Source organism: Hypomesus transpacificus, unplaced genomic scaffold (assembly GCF_021917145.1).
Source record: "Hypomesus transpacificus isolate Combined female unplaced genomic scaffold, fHypTra1 scaffold_203, whole genome shotgun sequence".
In the NCBI taxonomy this organism is placed as follows: domain Eukaryota; kingdom Metazoa; phylum Chordata; class Actinopteri; order Osmeriformes; family Osmeridae; genus Hypomesus; species Hypomesus transpacificus.
In genome coordinates, this window is record NW_025813744.1 from 172964 (window position 1) to 193314 (window position 20351).

Below are 20351 nucleotides of genomic sequence, written 5' to 3' on the forward strand. Positions count from 1 at the left end.
TGAAAACTTTACAGTCTGCATTTCTCCATATACTGTATATGTATTTATAACGTGCCCCTTTTCTTTAGGCAACAAAAGCACAGACCCATAGTTGCAGGGGAAAGAAAGCTTCTCAAAAATATTTAAATGCACTTCAAATAATTACATACATCCTTCTTAAAAAAACCGAGGTGGGTAGGGGCATAACACCATTTATGGATTCATGTTTTGGTTTAGCTTCATTCCAATTAGATTACAACACTTGCGTGGTACATACTACTGATTCAGGAGCTATGCTGGAAAGCTGACACAGGAGAGGAATGCTACCAGTGTGTGTGTGTGTGTGGGTGTGTGTGTGTGTGTGTGTAGAGTAGAGTAGAGTAGAGTAGAAAAATAGAACCGTTGGAAATAAGGAAGGAAGGAGAGAATTGTTCTATGTGGTCTTGTGAATGTTCAGAGATGACAGTCTAGAACTGAAGAATAATGAAGATCCATTTCTCCTTTGAGGTCTAGGATGTGGGGGGGTGAGAGGTGGGGGGGTGAGAGGTGGGGGGGTGAGAGGTGAGGGGGTGAGAGGTGGGGGGGTGAGAGGTGGGGGGTGAGGGGGTGAGAGGTGGGGGGGTGAGAGGTGAGGGGGTGAGAGGGTGAGAGGTAATGCAATAACAAAGAAGCAGCTTATCGTCAAGCCCCTCATGTAAACTGATAAGTTAGATCATATTATAAAAGATATATATATATATTTATATATAAAATAAAAAATAAATCAAATCAAGAAGTAAATAAATAAGAGAGCAAAGCCACCTCACAGCGCCCCCCAGTGGCATGTCTATGTAGCAGGACGGAGAATCTCGAGGGTTGCCCGGGCAACGGAGGTGTCATGGAAACGGGTTGTTGTGCTCCGTTAATACGTGTGACACTGGGGTCGCCAACCAGCCAACCTGCTGGGGACAGGAACTAGGCAGAGCCAATCAGCTGTGGGAAGCGGTTCAGCCAAGCCAATCAGCTGTGGTCTGGAACTAGAGAGAGCCAATCACCTGCTGTCACCGTCCGGTTTAATGGGGAATCCTGGTCATGACTTGGGCGTCTTGTGACTTACTGAGAGGCACAACCGAAATCTAACTAAATATGGGGAGTATCTGTCTGTGTTCTTCTGGTACTTCCAGACAACAACAATAACTGTCCCTCTTTCTCTGTCGCCCTCTCCCCCTCCCCTCCCAACTCCCCTTTCCTCCCCGCCCCTCCAGATGTTGATGTCTGCTTTTGAACATGGATGAAGATATGATCGCTCGTCGTCTTAAAAACAGAAAAACAAACCAAACCCAACAAACAAAAACACAAAACAAAAGAAAGATCACGTACTGTTCACACAGAGCAGCGACAATAAGTTAAGGTGGAAGTCGTGTTTCTGCTGAGTGGTTGAAGATCTGGTCTAATGGGAGGGGAGACCGGTCAAGGTCACTGTGCAGGTCACTTCCTGGTCGAGGGGTCAGAGGGCGTCTCCATGAAGACGGGCAGACAGAGAGGAGTCCTTTTCTTCTCCTCTACATCCCCTCCTCCTCTCTTCATCCTTTTCTGCCTCCTCCATCCTCTCTTCTGGCTCTCACCCTTATCCCCCCCCTCCTCCCTCCTCTCTCCCCTCTCTAGGGTGCAGGGGAGGGGGCAGGCGCGGGGGTCACGGGGGAGGGGGAAGGCTCAGGGGCGAGGGAGGGGGGCTCGGGGGAGGGGGCAGGCGCGGGGGTCACGGGCTCGGGGGAAGGCACAGGGGCGAGGGAGGGGGCAGGCGCGGGGGAGGGGGGCGCAGCGATGTGGAAGACGGAGCCGATGCGCAGGAAGAAGTGTCTGAGGACGACTCTGAGCTCTGGGATCAGGTCAAACTGCATCATCTCACACAGGTGGGGGTAGTAGCAGGACGCATGGGGCTTGAACTGGGGGGGCAGAGGGGAGGGGGCAGAGGGGAGGGGGCAGAGGGGAGGGGGCAGAGGGGAGGAGTTAGTGTCAACAGGGTTCCTTCAACCTTCTCAGACATGCTTGTATGTCTGACGTGTGTGTGTGGTGTATGGTGTTTGTGTGGTGTGTATGGTGTGTGTTTGTGTAGTGTGTATGGTGTGTTTGGTGTGTGTGTGTGTGTGTGTGTCAAGGTTATAATCCTAAACAAAAACGAAAACTAGGTGGTAAAAAACCTTGTCGTTAACTGAAATAAAATTTAAATGAGGTAATCCAAAAACAACGATAACAAACTAAAACTGTATTGTCTGGTCGCAAAACTAACTAAAATAAAATACAATTATAGAGTAAATGTCCTTTTCGTCTTTGTCAATGTCTTTCATAGAGCAAATACGTTACATTTCTGACTGGGAACCCAGAAATTCCGACATTAAAACATAGTCCATCCTCCATGCTGGTACCGAAAGTTGGAAGAAAGCGTAGAGTCCTAATTGGGATTACTTTGAATATGACTGTGTGTCAGATAAAAGCAAGTGCCTTGCAGTGTAATATGAAATATTGTGAAATATGTGGAGAATTTATAAAAGGGAAAAATCCCACGATATTGAAAGTACATTTCAGAAGCGCGCACAAAGAGGCGAACCTAGCTTACCATAATAAGGTAAAGGACAACCCCAAGCCCTCCTCCCTGAAACAGAAGCTAACAGGGCTAACAGAAGCTAACCTCGGTACAGGGCTAACAGAAGCTAACCCCTGGTACAGGGCTAGGCAGCATGACGGAGTCAACCGTACGACAGAGAACACTACAGCAGTGCTTTCACCGGCCAACCGATAGCTGCTGGTTAGTAAATACTAAGGAACATCACAAACGTAAGGAAGCGTTGGTTAATATGTTAATACAAAAGACTAAAACTAACACTAAAACGAATAAAAACTAAACTAAAACTAAGCATTTTCAATAAATAAACTAAACTAGAAAAAACGCTTTAAAAACAAATTAAAATTAAAATGAATTTGAAAACAAAGTCAAAACGAAATAAAAATTAACTAATGAAAAATGCAAAACTATAATAACCTTGGTGTGTTTGCTGTGTGTGTGTGTGGTGAGTGGTGTATAGTGTTTGTGTGTGGTGAGTGGTGTATAGTGTGTGTGTGTGGTGTGTGTGTGTACCTTGTGGTCAGGCAGTCGCAGGGTCCTGGTTAGCAGCAGCATCAGCAGGCTGGTCCAGGCCTCTCTGTGACTCTCTGACGTCAGTCTGATGAAGTAACCCAGCGCCTCGCTGCACACCCTGGACACACACAGGCACGCACACAAAGGGATTATCATCATCATTCACAGCTGACACTGTGGGGACACAGTGTTACCCCCCCCCCCCCCCCCCCCCACAGCCCCCCCTCACTCACAGCAGCAGGCGTGTGTGGATGTGGGGCCAGCTGGTGGAGAGGGCTGGGTCAGAGTACATCCTGAACAGGATCCTCAGGCTGCATGCCAGACTGCTGGTCTCCTGCTTCAACAGGTTGGGCTTGGACTTCCCCTTGAAGCCTGAGGAGGGGGGGGGGGGGGGGGAGTTAAAGGTATTCAGAGACCAGTTGGGGGTAGTTGGGGGCAGCTGTGTAGCCTCACCTGCCCTCCAGAGAGCTGTCCTCTGCTCGTTGTTAGAGTTAAAATCCCGGGCGAAGGAGTGAGACTCCAGCAGACAGTCCAGCAGCTTAAACAGGTGCTGAGGAGACAGATGGCTGTACATCCCCTGGGCCCCCTGCCCCAGGGCCCCCTCCTGGGCCTGCCCTGGGCCCCCCTGCTCCAGACCCCCCTCCTCCAGGGTGTCCCTCTGGGGGGGTGGGAGGGGGGGGAGAGAGGGACAGGGAGAGAGAAGAGAGGGAGAAACAGGGGGGGAAACAGAGCAAGAGAGAGAGAGAGAGAGAGAGGAGGAGACCAGGGTGTCAAACTTTCTGGATGCAACGAACCCTTGTTGATTAAAGATTAAACACCTCCCTCATCCCTGAACAGCCCCCTCCCCCCCCGCCCCTCACCTGGGCGGCAGCCATGTTGTCAGCATCCTCCTTCCTGCTGGTGGAGGGGTAGAACACGATGTTGTCCACCGTCTGGATGAGCTCCAGCTGCACCACACACCTGATGAGCAGTCCTGCAAACAGCTTCTGGTCTGGCAGCCCTGCGCACACACACACACACACACGGCCTTGTGTGAGTGTGTGCATGTGTGTGCAAATGTGTGTGTGTAGGAATGTGTGTGTGTTCGTACTGGCGTTAGATTTTTCTTTCCAGGTGTCGTCGCTGGCGGTGGACATCTGGCTCTGGCCCCCTCGCTCTGATAGGGCCTTGTCAAAGCTGCTCTGGGATTGGCTGTCGTAGTCCACGTCCTACACACACAAACCAATCAGATAACAGTCCTGTTGTGGCTGGACGGGAGCCCCAACCAATCCTGAACACCGTTCTCTCACCATGTGTCTCCCCTCCACGACTTCCTCTTCCTGTCCAGCTGGTCGCCATGTCAACAAGCTGTGGAGGGACGTAAACAGAATGGTGAGCACTGGTCATGTGACTAGTAGATTCCTGTGGACATGAGGCGTCCGTGAGTCACAATCTAAGACTTCTGCTGATTACATCATAATGACATCAGGCTCTGTGTGTGCGCGTTTGAGAGCTACTCTCTGTGTCACATGACATCCCGCCAGGCATGTAGTCATGTGACACTTCCTCACGTTGAGACAAGGAGTACATGAGACCTTCTGACTGAGAGGGCAGAGTTTAGGATCTAGTTAGGAGGGCAGGGGAGGTAGGGGGTAGTTATTGGGGGGCTGGGGTAGTTAGAGGGTAGTTATTGTGGGGCTGGGGTAGTTAGAGGGTAGTTATTGTGGGGCTGGGGTAGTTAGAGGGTAGTTATTGGGGGCTGGAGTAGTTAGAGGGTAGTGATTGGGGGGCTGGGGTAGTTAGAGGGTAGTGATTGTGGGGCTGGGGTAGTTAGAGGGTAGTGATTGTGGGGCTGGGGTAGTTAGAGGGTAGTGATTGTGGGGCTGGGGTAGTTAGAGGGTAGTTATTGTGGGGCTGGGGTGGTTAGAGGGTAGTGATTGGGGGGCTGGGGTAGTTAGAGGGTAGTGATTGTGGGCTGGGGTAGTTATTGTGGGGCTGGGGTAGTTAGAGGGTTGTTATTGTGGGGCTGGGGTAGTTAGAGGGTAGTTATTGTGGGGCTGGGGTAGTTAGAGGGTAGTTATTGTGGGGCTGGGGTAGTTAGAGGGTAGTGATTGGGGGGCTGGGGTGGTTAGAGGGTAGTGATTGGGGGGCTGGGGTAGTTAGAGGTAGTGATTGGGGGGCTGGGGTAGTTAGAGGGTAGTGATTGTGGGCTGGGGTAGTTATTGTGGGGCTGGGGTAGTTAGAGGGTAGTTATTGTGGGGGTGGGGTAGTTAGAGGGTAGTGATTGTGGGGCTGGGGTAGTTAGAGGGTAGTTATTGGGGGGCTGGGGTGGTTAGAGGGTAGTGATTGGGGGGCTGGGGTGGTTAGAGGGTAGTGATTGGGGGGCTGGGGTAGTTAGAGGTTAGTGATTGTGGGCTGGGGTAGTTATTGTGGGGCTGGGGTAGTTAGAGGGTAGTTATTGTGGGGCTGGGGTAGTTAGAGGGTAGTTATTGTGGGGCTGGGGTAGTTAGAGGGTAGTTATTGTGGGGCTGGGGTAGTTAGAGGGTAGTGATTGGGGGGCTGGGGTAGTTATTGTGGGGCTGGGGTAGTTAGAGGGTAGTGATTGGGGGGCTGGGGTAGTTAGAGGGTAGTTATTGGGGGGCTGGGGTAGTTAGAGGGCAGTTCTGGTGACTCACGCGTGCGGGCTGGTGGTCTGGAAGATCTGGAGCAGGCAGGAGCAGGTGGTGTCCCAGACGTCAGGGCTGAACTTCTCACCGTTCAGGATCACCAGGTTCTCCAGACAGTTGGTCCCTGAGCGAGCGAGCTGCTCGTTGTCTGGAGAGAGAGACACACCTCTGGTCTACTGTACAACACAACTGTATTACAGTGTAGAGCTCAGGTCTACTGTACAACACAACTGTATTACAGTGTAGAGCTCAGGTCTACTGTACAACACAACTGTATTACAGTGTAGAGCTTAGGTCTACTGTACAACACGACTATATTACAGTGTAGAGCTCAGGTCTACTGTACAACACAACTGTATTACAGTGTAGAGCTCAGGTCTACTGTACAACACAACTGTATTACAGTGTAGAGCTCAGGTCTACAGTACAACACAACTGTATTACAGTGTAGAGCTTAGGTCTACTGTACAACACGACTATATTACAGTGTAGAGCTCAGGTCTACTGTACAACACAACTGTATTACAGTGTAGAGCTCAGGTCTACTGTACAACACGACTATATTACAGTGTAAAGCTCAGGTCTACTGTACAATACTACAGTATTACAGTGTAGAGCTCAGGTCTACTGTACAACACGACTGTATAACAGTGTAGAGCTCAGGTCTACTGTACAACACGACTGTATTACAGTGTAAAGCTAAGGTCTACTGTACAATACTACAGTATTACAGTGTAGAGCTCTGGTCTACATAACATCTGTATAACACCCACCGGACATTTTTGTTAATTTAATACTTTGGCATGATCAATATTATTTATGCTTTACAGTGTTTCCCACAGATTAGAAAACTATATGTGGCGGGGGGGGGGGGGGGGGGGGGGGGGGGGGTTCGAAATAATTCACAAAATCAACAACAACAAACAAATAATTTCTGCATATGCAGGTAGCGACGCAGCATACAGGGTGCTAAATAACTATTTAACTGGTCGGCTCCATGACGCCGGGTAAGTAGCTAGCTCTTGAAACTTCTCACCAAAAGAACGAAGGGGAACCTTCGATTAAGACATGTCCGTCGGTACCTAGCGAAAAGTAGCCTCAACTTTCCCAGACCTTTAGCTACGGCACTAATGCTGAAGGCTCGCTGATGTAGCTGTCGGTCTCACTAGAACGGCGTATGCATTGTTGCTAACGTGTGCTGACGTAGTGACTGTGTGTGTATGTGAGAAAGACGCGTGCGTGAAAGAGACAGAGGGAGAGCAGGGAAAGGAAATGCAGCTGAACGAATACGCTGCGTGTTTTTACCTAAATAGCGATAAAAAAAATGTTTTACGAAACGCAATGTGTGGCGGCCGGTGTTGATTCTGTGGCGCACCGCCACAAATTAGTCTATGTGTGGGAAACACTGCTTTACTCTACTCTGTTTTAGGCTTCTCTGTTCCCCTTTCTCCTATCCTCTCACTGTGTGAAAATGGTCAAATAAATATTTTTGAAAAAGTTTTGAAAAGGTCAAAAAATAGGAAAAGTTGGAAAAACCTTTCTATAGGTTCAAAAACATTGGTTTAAAAAATATTTTCTAAAAAGTTTTGAAAGGTCAAAATAATATTTTCCAACCAAAAAATGAAAAAGCGTTTCTAAAGGTTCTAAAACATTTTGAAAGAAAAGTTTCAAAAGGTTGAAATATTTTCAGAAGGTTTAGAATCGTGTTTCTTCAAAAAGGTTGACATTTCTGAAAAAAGCTTTAGAAAAAATTGTTTTAAACGTTTACATAACGTTACCCCCCCCCCCCCCCCTCCCCTCCCCCCCCCCCCTCCCTTCCCCTCCCCTCCCTCCCTCCCTCCCTCCCTCACCTTGTCTGACGCACCACTGGAGCTGTGTGTAGATGTCGTCCAGCAGCACCTGGCTGAGTGGCTCATAGAACTGGGTGAACACGTCACAGATGGCGTAGAGGGCGTGGTTACACGTGGTGGTCATCCACTCTGTCTTCTACACACACACACACACACACACACACACACACACACACACACACACACACACACACACACGTCAAAGATACACGCCTGTTTAAGAGGACAGTGGGAGGCTCCTAAAGGGCGTCTCCATGGTGACGGGCAGTGTTTGACCCCTGACCTCTGTCTGTTGTTCCGGCAGCTTCATGTTGTCAAAGATCCTGAAGACGATCCTGAACAGGTCGTGCCACCAGTGCTGCTGGAAGGAAGCTCCGTAGCTCTTCATGATCTCAAACATGACTGTCAGACCCCTGCACACACACACACACACACACACACACACACACACACACACACAGACAGACAATAATGAACACAAACATTGTATAGCTCAAATCGCTGCAGTCGCCATTGCTAAATACAGTGTGTAGTTATACTCTTCAGCTGTAGTATTATACAGTGTGTAGTTTGATACTCAGAGGTTCCCATGCCTTATCCCTGTGGATGGCCTCTGTCGTTGTCACGGTGACAGGGGCCGTAGACATGGATGTGCCACGGTCACAGTTACCGTAGCAATGCAGCGTGCATGTCATGCGTGTCGTCGAGGCGACTGACCGTGTGCGTACGTCCAGCTTGCAGCGGTTGATGATGCAAGACAGCTCAAACAGGATGGGGAACCAGCCACGGACCCACACACGGTCACCAGGGGCGACGTTCATGTCATCACTGGTGTACTCTCTCAAGGCCTGGGCGAGAGAGGGGAGGAGGAGAGAGAGAGATGAGACCGTGGAGGAGAGGAGAGAGGAAGAGGGGAGGGAGGGTGGAGGAGAGAGGGAGAGGGGAGGGAGGGTGGAGGAGAGAGAGATGAGACCGTGGAGGAGAGAGGGGGAGGGGAGGGAGGGTGGAGGAGAAAGGGAGGGTGGAGGAGAGAGGGAGGGTGGAGGAGAGACGGAGGGTGTAGGAGAGAGGGATGAGAGGGTGAGGAGAGAGATGGACAGAGGTAAAGAGAGAGAGACAGAGAGAGAGGTGTGTACCTGCGGCCGGTCTGCGATGTACTTGGCACAGTGCCGGATCAGTCTGATGGCCTCCATGCTGGTGTCTGGGAAAGCAGCGTTGCACACAAACTCAGACAGACACTTCACTGCATCCTGGAACGAGTCGATGGCCACCGCAAAGTGCTGCTGGAAGGTATTCACTGACGACAGAGAGATGGAGGGAGAGAAAGAGAGGAGGGAGAGAGTGAACAACAGAAGAGACAATATATTGTTTGAGACTTGAGGTGGTGCCAGTCTGGTTGAGCAGAGTCTGTCTGTTAGGGTGGTCTACTGTACGGTGCTCTGTCTGTTAGGGTGGTCTACTGTACGATGCTCTGTCTGTTAGGGTGGTCTACTGTACGGTGCTCTGTCTGTTAGGGTGGTCTACTGTACGGTGCTCTGTCTGTTAGGGTGGTCTGTCTGTTAGGGTGGTCTACTGTACGGTGCTCTGTCTGTTAGGGTGGTCTACTGTACGGTGCTCTGTCTGTTAGGGCGGTCTACTGTACGGTGCTCTGTCTGTTAGGGTGGTCTACTGTACGATGCTGTCTGTTAGGGTGGTCTACTGTACGGTGCTCTGTCTGTTAGGGTGGTCTACTGTACGATGCTCTGTCTGTTAGGGTGGTCTACTGTACGGTGCTCTGTCTGTTACTGTACGGTGCTCTGTCTGTTAGGGTGGTCTACTGTACGGTGCTCTGTCTGTTAGGGTGGTCTGCTACTGTACGGTGGTCTGTCTGTTAGGGTGGTCTACTGTACGGTGCTCTGTCTGTTAGGGTGGTCTGCTACTGTACGGTGCTCTGTCTGTTAGGGTGGTCTGTCTGTTAGGGTGGTCTACTGTACGGTGCTCTGTCTGTTAGGGTGGTCTGTCTGTTAGGGTGGTCTACTGTACGGTGCTCTGTCTGTTAGGGTGGTCTGTCTGTTAGGGTGGTCTACTGTACGGTGCTCTGTCTGTTAGGGTGGTCTACTGTACGGTGCTCTGTCTGTAAGGGTGGTCTGCTACTGTACAGTGCTCTGTCTGTTAGGGTGGTCTACTGTACGGTGCTCTGTCTGTTAGGGTGGTCTGTTACTGTACGGTGCTCTGTCTGTTAGGGTGGTCTACTGTACGGTGCTCTGTCTGTTAGGGTGGTCTACTGTACGGTGCTCTGTCTGTTAGGGTGGTCTGCTACTGTACGGTGGTCTATCTGTTAGGATGGTCTGCTACTGTACGGTGCTCTGTCTGTTAGGGTGGTCTACTGTACGATGCTGTCTGTTAGGGTGGTCTACTGTACGGTGCTCTGTCTGTTAGGGTGGTCTACTGTACGATGCTCTGTCTGTTAGGGTGGTCTACTGTACAGTGCTCTGTCTGTTAGGGTGGTCTGCTACTGTACGCTGCTCTGTCTGTTACTGTACGGTGCTCTGTCTGTTAGGGTGGTCTACTGTACGGTGCTCTGTCTGTTAGGGTGGTCTGCTACTGTACGGTGGTCTGTCTGTTAGGGTGGTCTACTGTACGGTGCTCTGTCTGTTAGGGTGGTCTGCTACTGTACGGTGCTCTGTCTGTTAGGGTGGTCTGTCTGTTAGGGTGGTCTACTGTACGGTGCTCTGTCTGTTAGGGTGGTCTACTGTACGGTGCTCTGTCTGTTAGGGTGGTCTGTCTGTTAGGGTGGTCTACTGTACGGTGCTCTGTCTGTTAGGGTGGTCTACTGTACGGTGCTCTGTCTGTTAGGGTGGTCTGTCTGTTAGGGTGGTCTACTGTACGGTGCTCTGTCTGTTAGGGTGGTCTACTGTACGGTGCTCTGTCTGTTAGGGTGGTCTGCTACTGTAACGCTCTGTCTGTTAGGGTGGTCTACTGTACGGTGCTCTGTCTGTTAGGGTGGTCTGTTACTGTACGGTGCTCTGTCTGTTAGGGTGGTCTACTGTACGGTGCTCTGTCTGTTAGGGTGGTCTGCTACTGTACGGTGCTCTGTCTGTTAGGGTGGTCTACTGTACGGTGCTCTGTCTGTTAGGGTGGTCTGTTACTGGACGGTGCTCTGTCTGTTAGGGTGGTCTACTGTACGGTGCTCTGTCTGTTAGGGTGGTCTACTGTACGGTGCTCTGTCTGTTAGGGTGGTCTGCTACTGTACGGTGCTCTGTCTGTTAGGATGGTCTGCTACTGTACGGTGCTCTGTCTGTTAGGATGGTCTACTGTACAGTGCTCTGTCTGTTAGGGTGGTCTGCTACTGTACGGTGCTCTGTCTGTTAGGGTGGTCTACTGTACGGTGCTTTGTCTGTGGAAGTCAGTGATAATGGTGGTCAGGTCAGTGCTAATTAAATGTCAGAGGTTGCTACTCACAGACGATGTGTCCGGTGGTGTGGAAGGCCAGCTCCACGATGGTCTCATCGTGGTCGGAGGCAGCCTGGTGGAACACTGAGAAGATGTTCTTCCAGCCGGAGCGGATGTTCCCTGCCTGGGAGTTGACCATCTGGGCCACACAGCGGATTACCATGTCCCTGATGATGGGGGACCTGGAGGGGAAGCATAGCAGTTAACGGAAAAAATGCTGTTTAACTTGTCATTCAGTCTTTTCTTCACCTCTGCTCCATCTCTATACCAACTCTCTTCTCCTCCTCCCCAATCTCTCCTCTCTTCCCACACTCTTCTCCTTTTCCACCACCTCTCCTCCATCTCTCTTCCCCCCACCCCTCCTCTCTTCTATCTCTCCAGCCTCCACCTTTCCACTCCTCCATCTCTCCTCCCCCCACCTCTCCTCTCCTCCATCTCTCCTCCCCCACCCTTCCACTCCTCCATCTCTCCCCGCTCCACCTCTCCTCTCCTCCATCTCTCCTCCCTCCACCTCTTCTCCATCCATCCACCTCTCCTCTCCCTCTCCTCCACCTCTCACCTGTTCTTCTTCATGATGTGTTCGAAGGGCCTCAGGAAGTCCTTCTGGAAGCGGAAGTTGGCCAGCTCTCCCTTCTCCAGGAACTTCATGGAGAGCTGTCGCAGGGAGTCCACTGCAAACACTGCTACATCCTCGTTAGGGCTGCAGCCCACCTGCACACACACACACACACAGTTACAGACACACACACACAGTTACAGACACACACACAGTTACAGACACACACACACTGTTAGAGACACACGCACAGTTGCTGTCGAGTCCCCCCCCCCCCCCCCCCAATAAGAGGCCGGTAGACCTTGTTGAAGTGATCTCCAATGACATGCCAGATCCTGGACCACTGCAGGCGGATGCGGTTCATGTTGTAGTAGGAGATCTCCACGATCTTCTGCAGGCTGAACATGCGGGGCTGGTGGGAAGAGGCCAGCTCATCCATGGATACAGCACACAGCCAGCGCACAAAGTCCACTGGGGAGAGGGGGGGCATGGTCATATACTGGATACACACACACACACACACACACACAGGTACTGGATACACACACACACAGGTACTGGATACACCACACACACAGGTACTGGATACACCACACACTTACCAACTGCATTTCCATCTAGCCTGGTGGAGCCAGTAAAGATCCTGCAACAGAACAAACATTGATGGATGAAGAGGGATGATTGAGGGAGTATGTAGGGATGATGAGAGGATGGAGGGATGATGAGAGGATGGAGGGATGATGAGAGGATGGAGGGATGATGAGAGGATGGAGGGATGATGAGAGGATGTAGGGATGATGAGAGGATGGAGGGATGATGAGAGGATGGAGGGATGATGGAGGGATGATGAGAGGATGGAGGGATGATGAGAGGATGGAGGGATGATGGAGGGATGATGAGAGGATGGAGGGATGAAGGAGGATGGAGGGATGAGGTCTGACCTGTCCACAGCTACCACTACGCTCTGAGAGCTGGTCTCTCCCACAGACTCCTGCAGGTGAGCCATCTGTCTCCTGTCTGGAGCCCCCACCAGGGTACCTGACACACACACACACCGAGTTAACACAAAGGCCGTCACACACACATGCAGTGTGAACTCCTCTCCTCCAGGGGGGTGTGTGTATCTGTGTGTGTATCTGTGTGTGTATCTGTGTGTGTGTGTGTGCTCCCTACCCAGCCCCAGGGTCATGAACTCCTCCCCTGCAGGGTGACCTCTGACCCCCGGCTCCCTCATCACCCCAGAGACGTAGCGAGGCTTCACCCCCGTACCAATCAGCTGAGCCAGCTCCAACTGACTGATACACCTGAGGATCTACACACAACACACACACGCCAGGGGTAGATGTAAGGCAATTATTTTAATCCTCAGCCCCAGCCCCAGCCCCTGCCTCACCCTCACCCCCAGCCCCAGCCCCAGCCCCAGCCCCAGCCCCAGCCCCAGCCCCTGCCCCTGCCTCACCCTCACCCTCAGCCCCAGCCCCTGCCCCTGCCTCACCCTCACCCTCAGCCCCAGCCCCAGCCCCAGCCCCAGCCCCTGCCCCTGCCCCTGCCCCTGCCCCAGCCCCAGCCCCAGCCCCTGCCTCACCCTCACCCTCACCCTCACCCTCAGCCCCAGCCCCTGCCTCACCCTCACCCCCAGCCCACCCCAGCCTCACCTCATGCCAGGAGTGCCCCAGGTAGTTGCCGTCGGTGTGGGCCACGGTGATGAGGGTCTTGATGGTGTCGATGTTCTTCTGCTTCATCTCAGTGATGCTGGAGCTGGCAGTGAGCAGGGTGAACCTGGCCAGGGCCTGCACGTACGCGTCCCGCTCCAGCTACACACACACACACACACACACACAATCAGTGACGTAACAACTTCTTGTAAATGGTCAGTGGCCTGTAGGCTATAGCCTATCGATTAAGGTAGGCCACTCGGAAGCATGTACACTGTCTGCTTCATTTAATCTTGATAGGCTAAGCATTCTGTAGCTAATAATAACAATATACCCACTATTTATTAATGAAAACTACTTCAGCGTAACAATGCACCTAAAATGTAAACGTGAGCCAGGGCAGCAATCGCTATTGAATCAACAGACGTGCAATTTCGCTAGCAGGGGAAGAATACAAACAACAAAAATCACCAGTTAATTTGAGTTAAATGAGCAATAACTATAGACTAATACAATAACAGGCATAAATGAACTGACAACATAAGTTATACGACTTACAGTTCTCAAGGACGCACACACGCAATCTCAACTGCGCTGTGAAGCGCGTGTCTGTGCTATTCTCCGACATGCACTCTAACAATCACTGCTGATAGACGGCCTAACATTTTGTACAGCCCTATTTCTGATACCTTGGCGGCAGAAATGTAGCCGTGGCGGGCCGCACAATCAACATAGAGGAAACACTGGTGTGTGTGTGAGGCAGACCTGCATGGTGTGTGTGTGTGTGTGTGTGTGTGTGTGTGTGTGTGTGTGTGTGTGTGTGCGTGTGTGTGCGTGTGTGTGAGGCAGACCTGCATGCTGAAGATGCAGGCTATCCTGATGGCACAGCGGATCCCCTCCAGACACAGACAGGCCACCTCCTGGTCGTCACAGTCCTGCAGCCCCACGCTGAAGGCTGCTAGCAGGGGCGTCCACGCCAGCTGCACACACACCATAAACACACACCACACACACTAGGTCAGATAGATTCACACTGACATCACATCTGTGTTTCGCCCTGCAGCTGGTTGTAGTGGTGTGTGTGTGTGCTCCAGGTGTGTGTCTCTGTGTGTGTGTGTGTGTGTGTGTGTGTACCTTGAACATGGGCCTAACGTGCTCCAGGTGTGTGGCGCTGAAGAAGGGGGCCTGGGCGTGGCTGACTGCCTCCATCAGAGCCTTGGCTGTCTTGGCCATCTGCTCCATCTCCACGTTGTAGAGCAGCCGCCTCTGCTTCTCACTGGCCACGTCTGCACACACACACACACACACACACACCCACTACAGTTACTTAACTGAGACTCAGTTAACACAAATGTCAAGACTCCTCCTCCGCTTCTCCTCCTCCCCCTCCCCCCCTCCTCCTCCCCCTCCTCCTCCTCCTCCTCCTCCCCTCCTCACTGTGCTTGCTGGACTTGGGGGTGATGGAGTGCTCCTTGCTCTCCTTCATGGAGATCTTCTTGCCGGCGATCTCGTTGTAGATGGAGGACAGGTAGTCCTCTGGCAGGTCCTTACTGTCGTTGATGCCTCTGTTCATCTTGATGTACTGCTCCTTGGTCATCTTGTTCTTCACCTGGAGGGAGGGGGCAGAGAACAAGGGGGGAAGGGGAGGGAGGAGGAGAGAGAGAGATGAAGAGGGGGAGAGATGGAGGAGATAGTAGGTAAAGGTTATAATAAGAGAAAGAAAATGTAGGTATTTTGCGTGTGAGGTTTCATGTGTGTGTGTGTGTGTACCTGAGGACTGTGCAGGTCGGTGGTCAGCATGATGATAGAGTAGGCCAGGACGTAGGCTGTGTCTGCACTGGCAAACTCTGTCTGTCTGCAACAACAACAACAAGGTCAGCTGCTAATGACCTCTCTCTCCCTCTCCTGCCCCCTTCCTCCCTCCCTCCCCCCCCCCCCCTTCGTCATCCTCTCCACCTCCCTCTCCCCCTCTCACCCCTGGTTGCACTCCAGGTAGCGGGCAGCAAACTTCTCCATGAGCCTGTCTATCTTCTGGGCCTCCCCGGGCAGGCGGAAGCCCTCCAGGAACACCCTGAGCGCAGACACAAAGTCACGGCCGCAGAAGTCCAGCTGGTCAACGTAGCGGTACATCACTTCCTTGTTGAACCGGATGTTCTCACCCAGGTACTCCCCCACCTGGGTCTGGAGGGGGGGGGGGGTGATTAATACTGAGAAGTGTGTGTGTATGTGTGAAGGTGTGTATGTGCCTGTCTATGTGTGTGTTTGTGTACGTGTATCTGTGTGTGCCTGTCTATGTGTGGGTGTGTGTGCTTGTGTGTGTGTGTGGGTGGGTGTTTGTCACCGTGTCCAGGCGCTCCTCCTGGTGGAGGAACTGGGCGATGTCCTCCGCTGAGACTCCCAGCATGCCTTGCTCCTGCAGGTACTGGACCCCTCGCTTAGGCTTCTTATTAAACCTGGAGGGGGGGGGGGGGGGGGGGGGGGGGTGAAAGAGAGAGGGGCAGGGAGGAAGGGGGGGGGAGAGACCAGGTTGGTTTGGAGGTCAGGGAGACAAACTCATAATGCACAGAGGGGCGTGGTCACACTGAGGCATGGTTGTTGGGGGTGTGGCCTAGCAGGGGGCGTGGCCACTCACAGCTGGATGCCGTGTTGGATGATGTCCTTCTGCTGCTTGATGACCTCGTACTGCTCGGGGTTGGGGTCAGGGTTGGGGTCCTGCTGGGCGCACGACAGCGTGGACTCCAGAGAGCTGCTGCTGTCTCTCCGGGACGACACGTGTTCCGGAAGCTTCAGCTCCGCCCCCTCCGCCTCCGCTGGACGCTCCTGGCCTGGAACACACACACAGGTACACACACACACACACACACAGGTACACACACACAGGTACACACACACAGGTACACACACACACACAGGTACACACACACACACACAGGTACACACACACACACACAGGTACACACACACACACACACACACAGGTACACACGCACACATACAGGTACAATTCAATTTTGACAAACACATCAAGAGAGACCAACACTCACACACTCACTCACTCACACACACACACACACACACACACACACACACACTCCGGGCAGTCTCACCGAGGTTGGCCTGCAGGTTGGGGTTGAGGTACATGTCTCGGCTCCACTCCACCATGCACTTCAGCACCGACACCAAACACTCCAGCCCCTTCTTACGGAGGCTGAGTTCCTGCAACACACACACACACACGCGCGCACACACACACACACACACACACACACACACACACACACAGTCACACACACACACAAGGATAAGGATGAGAGCATCTGAGAGGTACACTGACTCACAGTCAAAGAGTCACAGTCCTAATCTAGTCACAGTCAGAGAGTCACAGTCCTAATCTAGTCACAGTCAGAGTCAGTGTACCTGCAGAGGCAGTCAGTGTACCTGCAGAGGAGTCAGTGTTCCTACAGAGGAGTCAGAGGGAGTCAGACTGAGTCAGTGTACCTGCAGAGGGAGTCAGTGTACCTACAGATGGATTCAGAAGGAGTCAGTGTACCTACAGAGGAGTCAGAGGGAGTCAGACTGAGTCAGTGTACCTGCAGAGGAGTCAGTGTACCTACAGAGGAGTCAGAGGGAGTCAGACTGAGTCAGTGTACCTGCAGAGGAGTCAGTGTACCTACAGAGGAGTCAGAGGGAGTCAGACTGAGTCAGTGTACCTGCAGAGGGAGTCAGTGTACCTGCAGAGGGAGTCAGAAGGAGTCAGTGTACCTACAGAGGAGTCAGAGGGAGTCAGACTGAGTCAGTGTACCTGCAGAGGGAGTCCGTGTACCTGCAGACGGATTCAGAAGGAGTCAGTGTACCTACAGAGGAGTCAGAGGGAGTCAGACTGAGTCAGTGTACCTGCAGAGGAGTCAGTGTACCTACAGAGGAGTCAGAGGGAGTCAGACTGAGTCAGTGTACCTGCAGAAGAGTCAGTGTACCTACAGAGGAGTCAGAGGGAGTCAGACTGAGTCAGTGTACCTGCAGAAGAGTCAGTGTACCTACAGAGGAGTCAGACTGAGTCAGTGTACCTGCAGAGGAGTTAGTGTACCTACAGAGGAGTCAGAGGGAGTCAGACTGAGTCAGTGTACCTGCAGAAGAGTCAGTGTACCTACAGAGGAGTCAGACTGAGTCAGTGTACCTGCAGAGGAGTTAGTGTACCTACAGAGGAGTCAGAGGGAGTCACACTGAGTCAGTGTACCTGCAGAGGGAGTCAGTGTACCTGCAGAGGGAGTCAGAAGGAGTCAGTGTACCTACAGAGGAGTCAAAGGGAGTCAGACTGAGTCAGTGTACCTGCAGAGGAGTCAGTGTACCTACAGAGGAGTCAGAGGGAGTCAGTGTACCTGCAGAGGAGTCAGTGTACCTGCAGAGGAGTCATGCCCAGCTCCTGGCCGCTCCTGCCCTGGGCGATCTTGGACAGGTCGTTCACCAGACGCTCAAAGATGTTGGCAGCGTTCAGGTCACAGTCATAGTTCACGTAGATGTCCACCACACACTGGGCGTCTGGGGACAGAGGAGCATGCTGGGAGCTGGCTCTGGGGGGGGTTCTGAGAGTGGGTGACATGTGTGAGTGTGTGTGTGTGAGGTGTGTGAGGTATGTGAGGTGTGTGTGAGGTGTGTGTGAGGTGTGTGTGGTGTGTGTTTGTGGTATGTGAGGTGTGTCTGTGTGGTATGTGAGGTGTGTGTGCGTGTGGTATGTGAGGTGTGTGTGTGTGTGTGTGTGTGTGGTGTGTGTGTGTGCAGTGTTTCCCACAGATTAGAAAGCTATATGTGGCGGGGGGGGGGGGGTGTTGTTTCATGTCAGACCGGGGGGGGGGGGTCGAAATAATTCACAAAATCAATCAACAACAACAAACAAATAATTTCTGCATATGCAGGTAGCGACGCTGCATACAGGGTGCTAAATAACTATTTAACTGGTCGGCTCCATGACGCCGGGTAAGTAGCTAGCTCTTGAAACTTCTCACCAAAACAACGAAGGGGAACCTTCGATTAAGACATGTCCGTCGGTACCTAGCGAAAAGTAGCCTCAACTTTCCTAGACCTTTAGCTACGGCACTAATGCTGAAGGCTCGCTGATGTAGCTGTCGGTCTCACTAGAACGGCGTATGCATCGTTGCTAACGTGTGCTGACGTAGTGACTGTGTGTGTATGTGAGAAAGACGCGTGCGTGAAAGAGACGGAGGGAGAGCAGGGAAAGGAAATGCAGCTGAACGAATACGCTGCGTGTTTTTACCTAAATAGCGAAAAAAAAAAATGTTTACGAAACGCAATGTGTGGCGGCCGGTGTTGATTCTGTGGCGCACCGCCACAAATTAGTCTATGTGTGGGAAACACTGGTGTGTGTGTGAGGTGTGTGTGTGTGTGTGTGTGTGTGAGGTGTGTACCTGCACAGATGCGTGTGAGTGTCTGGATCACCATCCACTTGTGTTGGAAGGAGCTGGAGGACGTCTCCAGGATGGTGAGGAAGATCTCTCTGAAGAACACCTGCAGAGAGAGAGGAGGTGGTGGAGAGACCAGACAGAGGAAGAGAGAGAGGAGGTGGAGAGACCAGACAGAGGAAGAGAGAGAGGAGGTGGAGAGACCAGACAGAGGAAGAGAGGGAGGAGGTGGAGAGACCAGACAGAGGAAGAGAGAGAGGAGGTGGAGAGACCAGACAGAGGAAGAGAGGGAGAGGAGGTGGTGGAGAGACAAGACAGAGGAAGAGAGAGAGGAGGTGGAGAGACCAGACAGAGGAAGAGAGGAGGTAATGGAGAGACAAGACAGAGGAAGAGAGAGAGGAGGTGGTGGAGAGACAAGACAGAGGAAGAGAGAGAGGAGGTGGAGAGACCAGACAGAGGAAGAGAGGAGGTAATGGAGAGACAAGACAGAGGAAGAGAGGGAGAGGAGGTGGAGAGACCAGACAGAGGAAGAGAGGGAGAGGAGGTGGAGAGATCAGACAGAGGAAGAGAGAGAGGAGGTGGAGAGACCAGACAGAGGAAGAGAGGGAGAGGAGGTGGTGGAGAGACCAGACAGAGGAAGAGAGAGAGGAGGTGGAGAGACCAGACAGAGGAAGAGAGGGAGAGGAGGTGGTGGAGAGACCAGACAGAGGAAGAGAGAGAGGAGGTGGTGGAGAGACAAGACAGAGGAAGAGAGAGAGGAGGTGGTGGAGAGACCAGACAGAGGAAGAGAGGGAGAGGAGGTGGAGAGACCAGACAGAGGAAGAGAGAGAGGAGGTGGTGGAGAGACAAGACAGAGGAAGAGAGAGAGGAGGTGGAGAGACCACACAGAGGAAGAGAGGAGGTAATGGAGAGACAAGACAGAGGAAGAGAGAGAGGAGGTGGTGGAGAGACAAGACAGAGGAAGAGAGAGAGGAGGTGGAGAGACCAGACAGAGGAAGAGAGGAGGTAATGGAGAGACAAGACAGAGGAAGAGAGGGAGAGGAGGTGGAGAGACCAGACAGAGGAAGAGAGGGAGAGGAGGTGGAGAGATCAGACAGAGGAAGAGAGAGAGGAGGTGGAGAGACCAGACAGAGGAAGAGAGAGAGGAGGTGGAGAGACCAGACAGAGGAAGAGAGAGAGGAGGTGGAGAGACCAGACAGAGGAAGAGAGGGAGAGGAGGTGGAGAGACCAGACAGAGGAAGAGAGAGAGGAGGTGGTGGAGAGACAAGACAGAGGAAGAGAGAGAGGAGGTGGAGAGAACAGACAGAGGAAGAGAGGAGGTAATGGAGAGACAAGACAGAGGAAGAGAGGGAGAGGAGGTGGAGAGACCAGACAGAGGAAGAGAGGGAGAGGAGGTGGAGAGACCAGACAGAGGAAGAGAGAGAGGAGGTGGAGAGACCAGACAGAGGAAGAGAGGAGGTGGAGAGACAAGACAGAGGAAGAGAGGAGGTGGAGAGACAAGACAGAGGAAGAGAGAGAGGTGGTGGAGAGACAAGACAGAGGAAGAGAGAGAGGAGGTGGTGGAGAGACAAGACAGAGGAAGAGGGAGAGGTGGTGGAGAGACCAGACAGAGGAAGAGAGGGAGAGGAGGTGGTGGAGAGGGGCAGACAAGACAGGAGGCCAAGACAAGATGGAAGCTCATTCCCATGAACAGATTTCAGCAGTG

The 20351-nt window shown here is 52.4% G+C and overlaps 1 protein-coding gene across 1 annotated transcript in view; it reads right to left on the reverse strand.

The window, feature by feature from the left end:
- The window catches only part of arfgef2 (ADP-ribosylation factor guanine nucleotide-exchange factor 2 (brefeldin A-inhibited)), a 29842-nt gene that overhangs the window by 2946 nt on the left and 6545 nt on the right, over positions 1–20351 (reverse strand). Inside the window, exons 11-39 of the mRNA XM_047013782.1 lie at positions 18653–18752; positions 17629–17768; positions 16340–16448; positions 15865–16057; positions 15574–15685; positions 15208–15413; positions 15003–15087; positions 14670–14841; positions 14367–14518; positions 14084–14212; positions 13233–13391; positions 12751–12889; positions 12519–12615; positions 12180–12220; positions 11879–12048; positions 11581–11732; positions 11031–11203; positions 8726–8886; positions 8307–8437; positions 7873–8002; positions 7590–7725; positions 5749–5887; positions 4384–4441; positions 4185–4302; positions 3955–4094; positions 3548–3752; positions 3328–3466; positions 3095–3212; positions 1693–1904 (exon numbers count right to left, since the gene is read on the reverse strand). Of these exons, the coding sequence (XP_046869738.1) occupies positions 1693–1904; positions 3095–3212; positions 3328–3466; positions 3548–3752; positions 3955–4094; positions 4185–4302; positions 4384–4441; positions 5749–5887; positions 7590–7725; positions 7873–8002; positions 8307–8437; positions 8726–8886; positions 11031–11203; positions 11581–11732; positions 11879–12048; positions 12180–12220; positions 12519–12615; positions 12751–12889; positions 13233–13391; positions 14084–14212; positions 14367–14518; positions 14670–14841; positions 15003–15087; positions 15208–15413; positions 15574–15685; positions 15865–16057; positions 16340–16448; positions 17629–17768; positions 18653–18752 (4016 nt within the window). The remainder of the gene's footprint in view (positions 1–1692; positions 1905–3094; positions 3213–3327; positions 3467–3547; positions 3753–3954; positions 4095–4184; positions 4303–4383; positions 4442–5748; positions 5888–7589; positions 7726–7872; positions 8003–8306; positions 8438–8725; positions 8887–11030; positions 11204–11580; positions 11733–11878; positions 12049–12179; positions 12221–12518; positions 12616–12750; positions 12890–13232; positions 13392–14083; positions 14213–14366; positions 14519–14669; positions 14842–15002; positions 15088–15207; positions 15414–15573; positions 15686–15864; positions 16058–16339; positions 16449–17628; positions 17769–18652; positions 18753–20351) is intronic.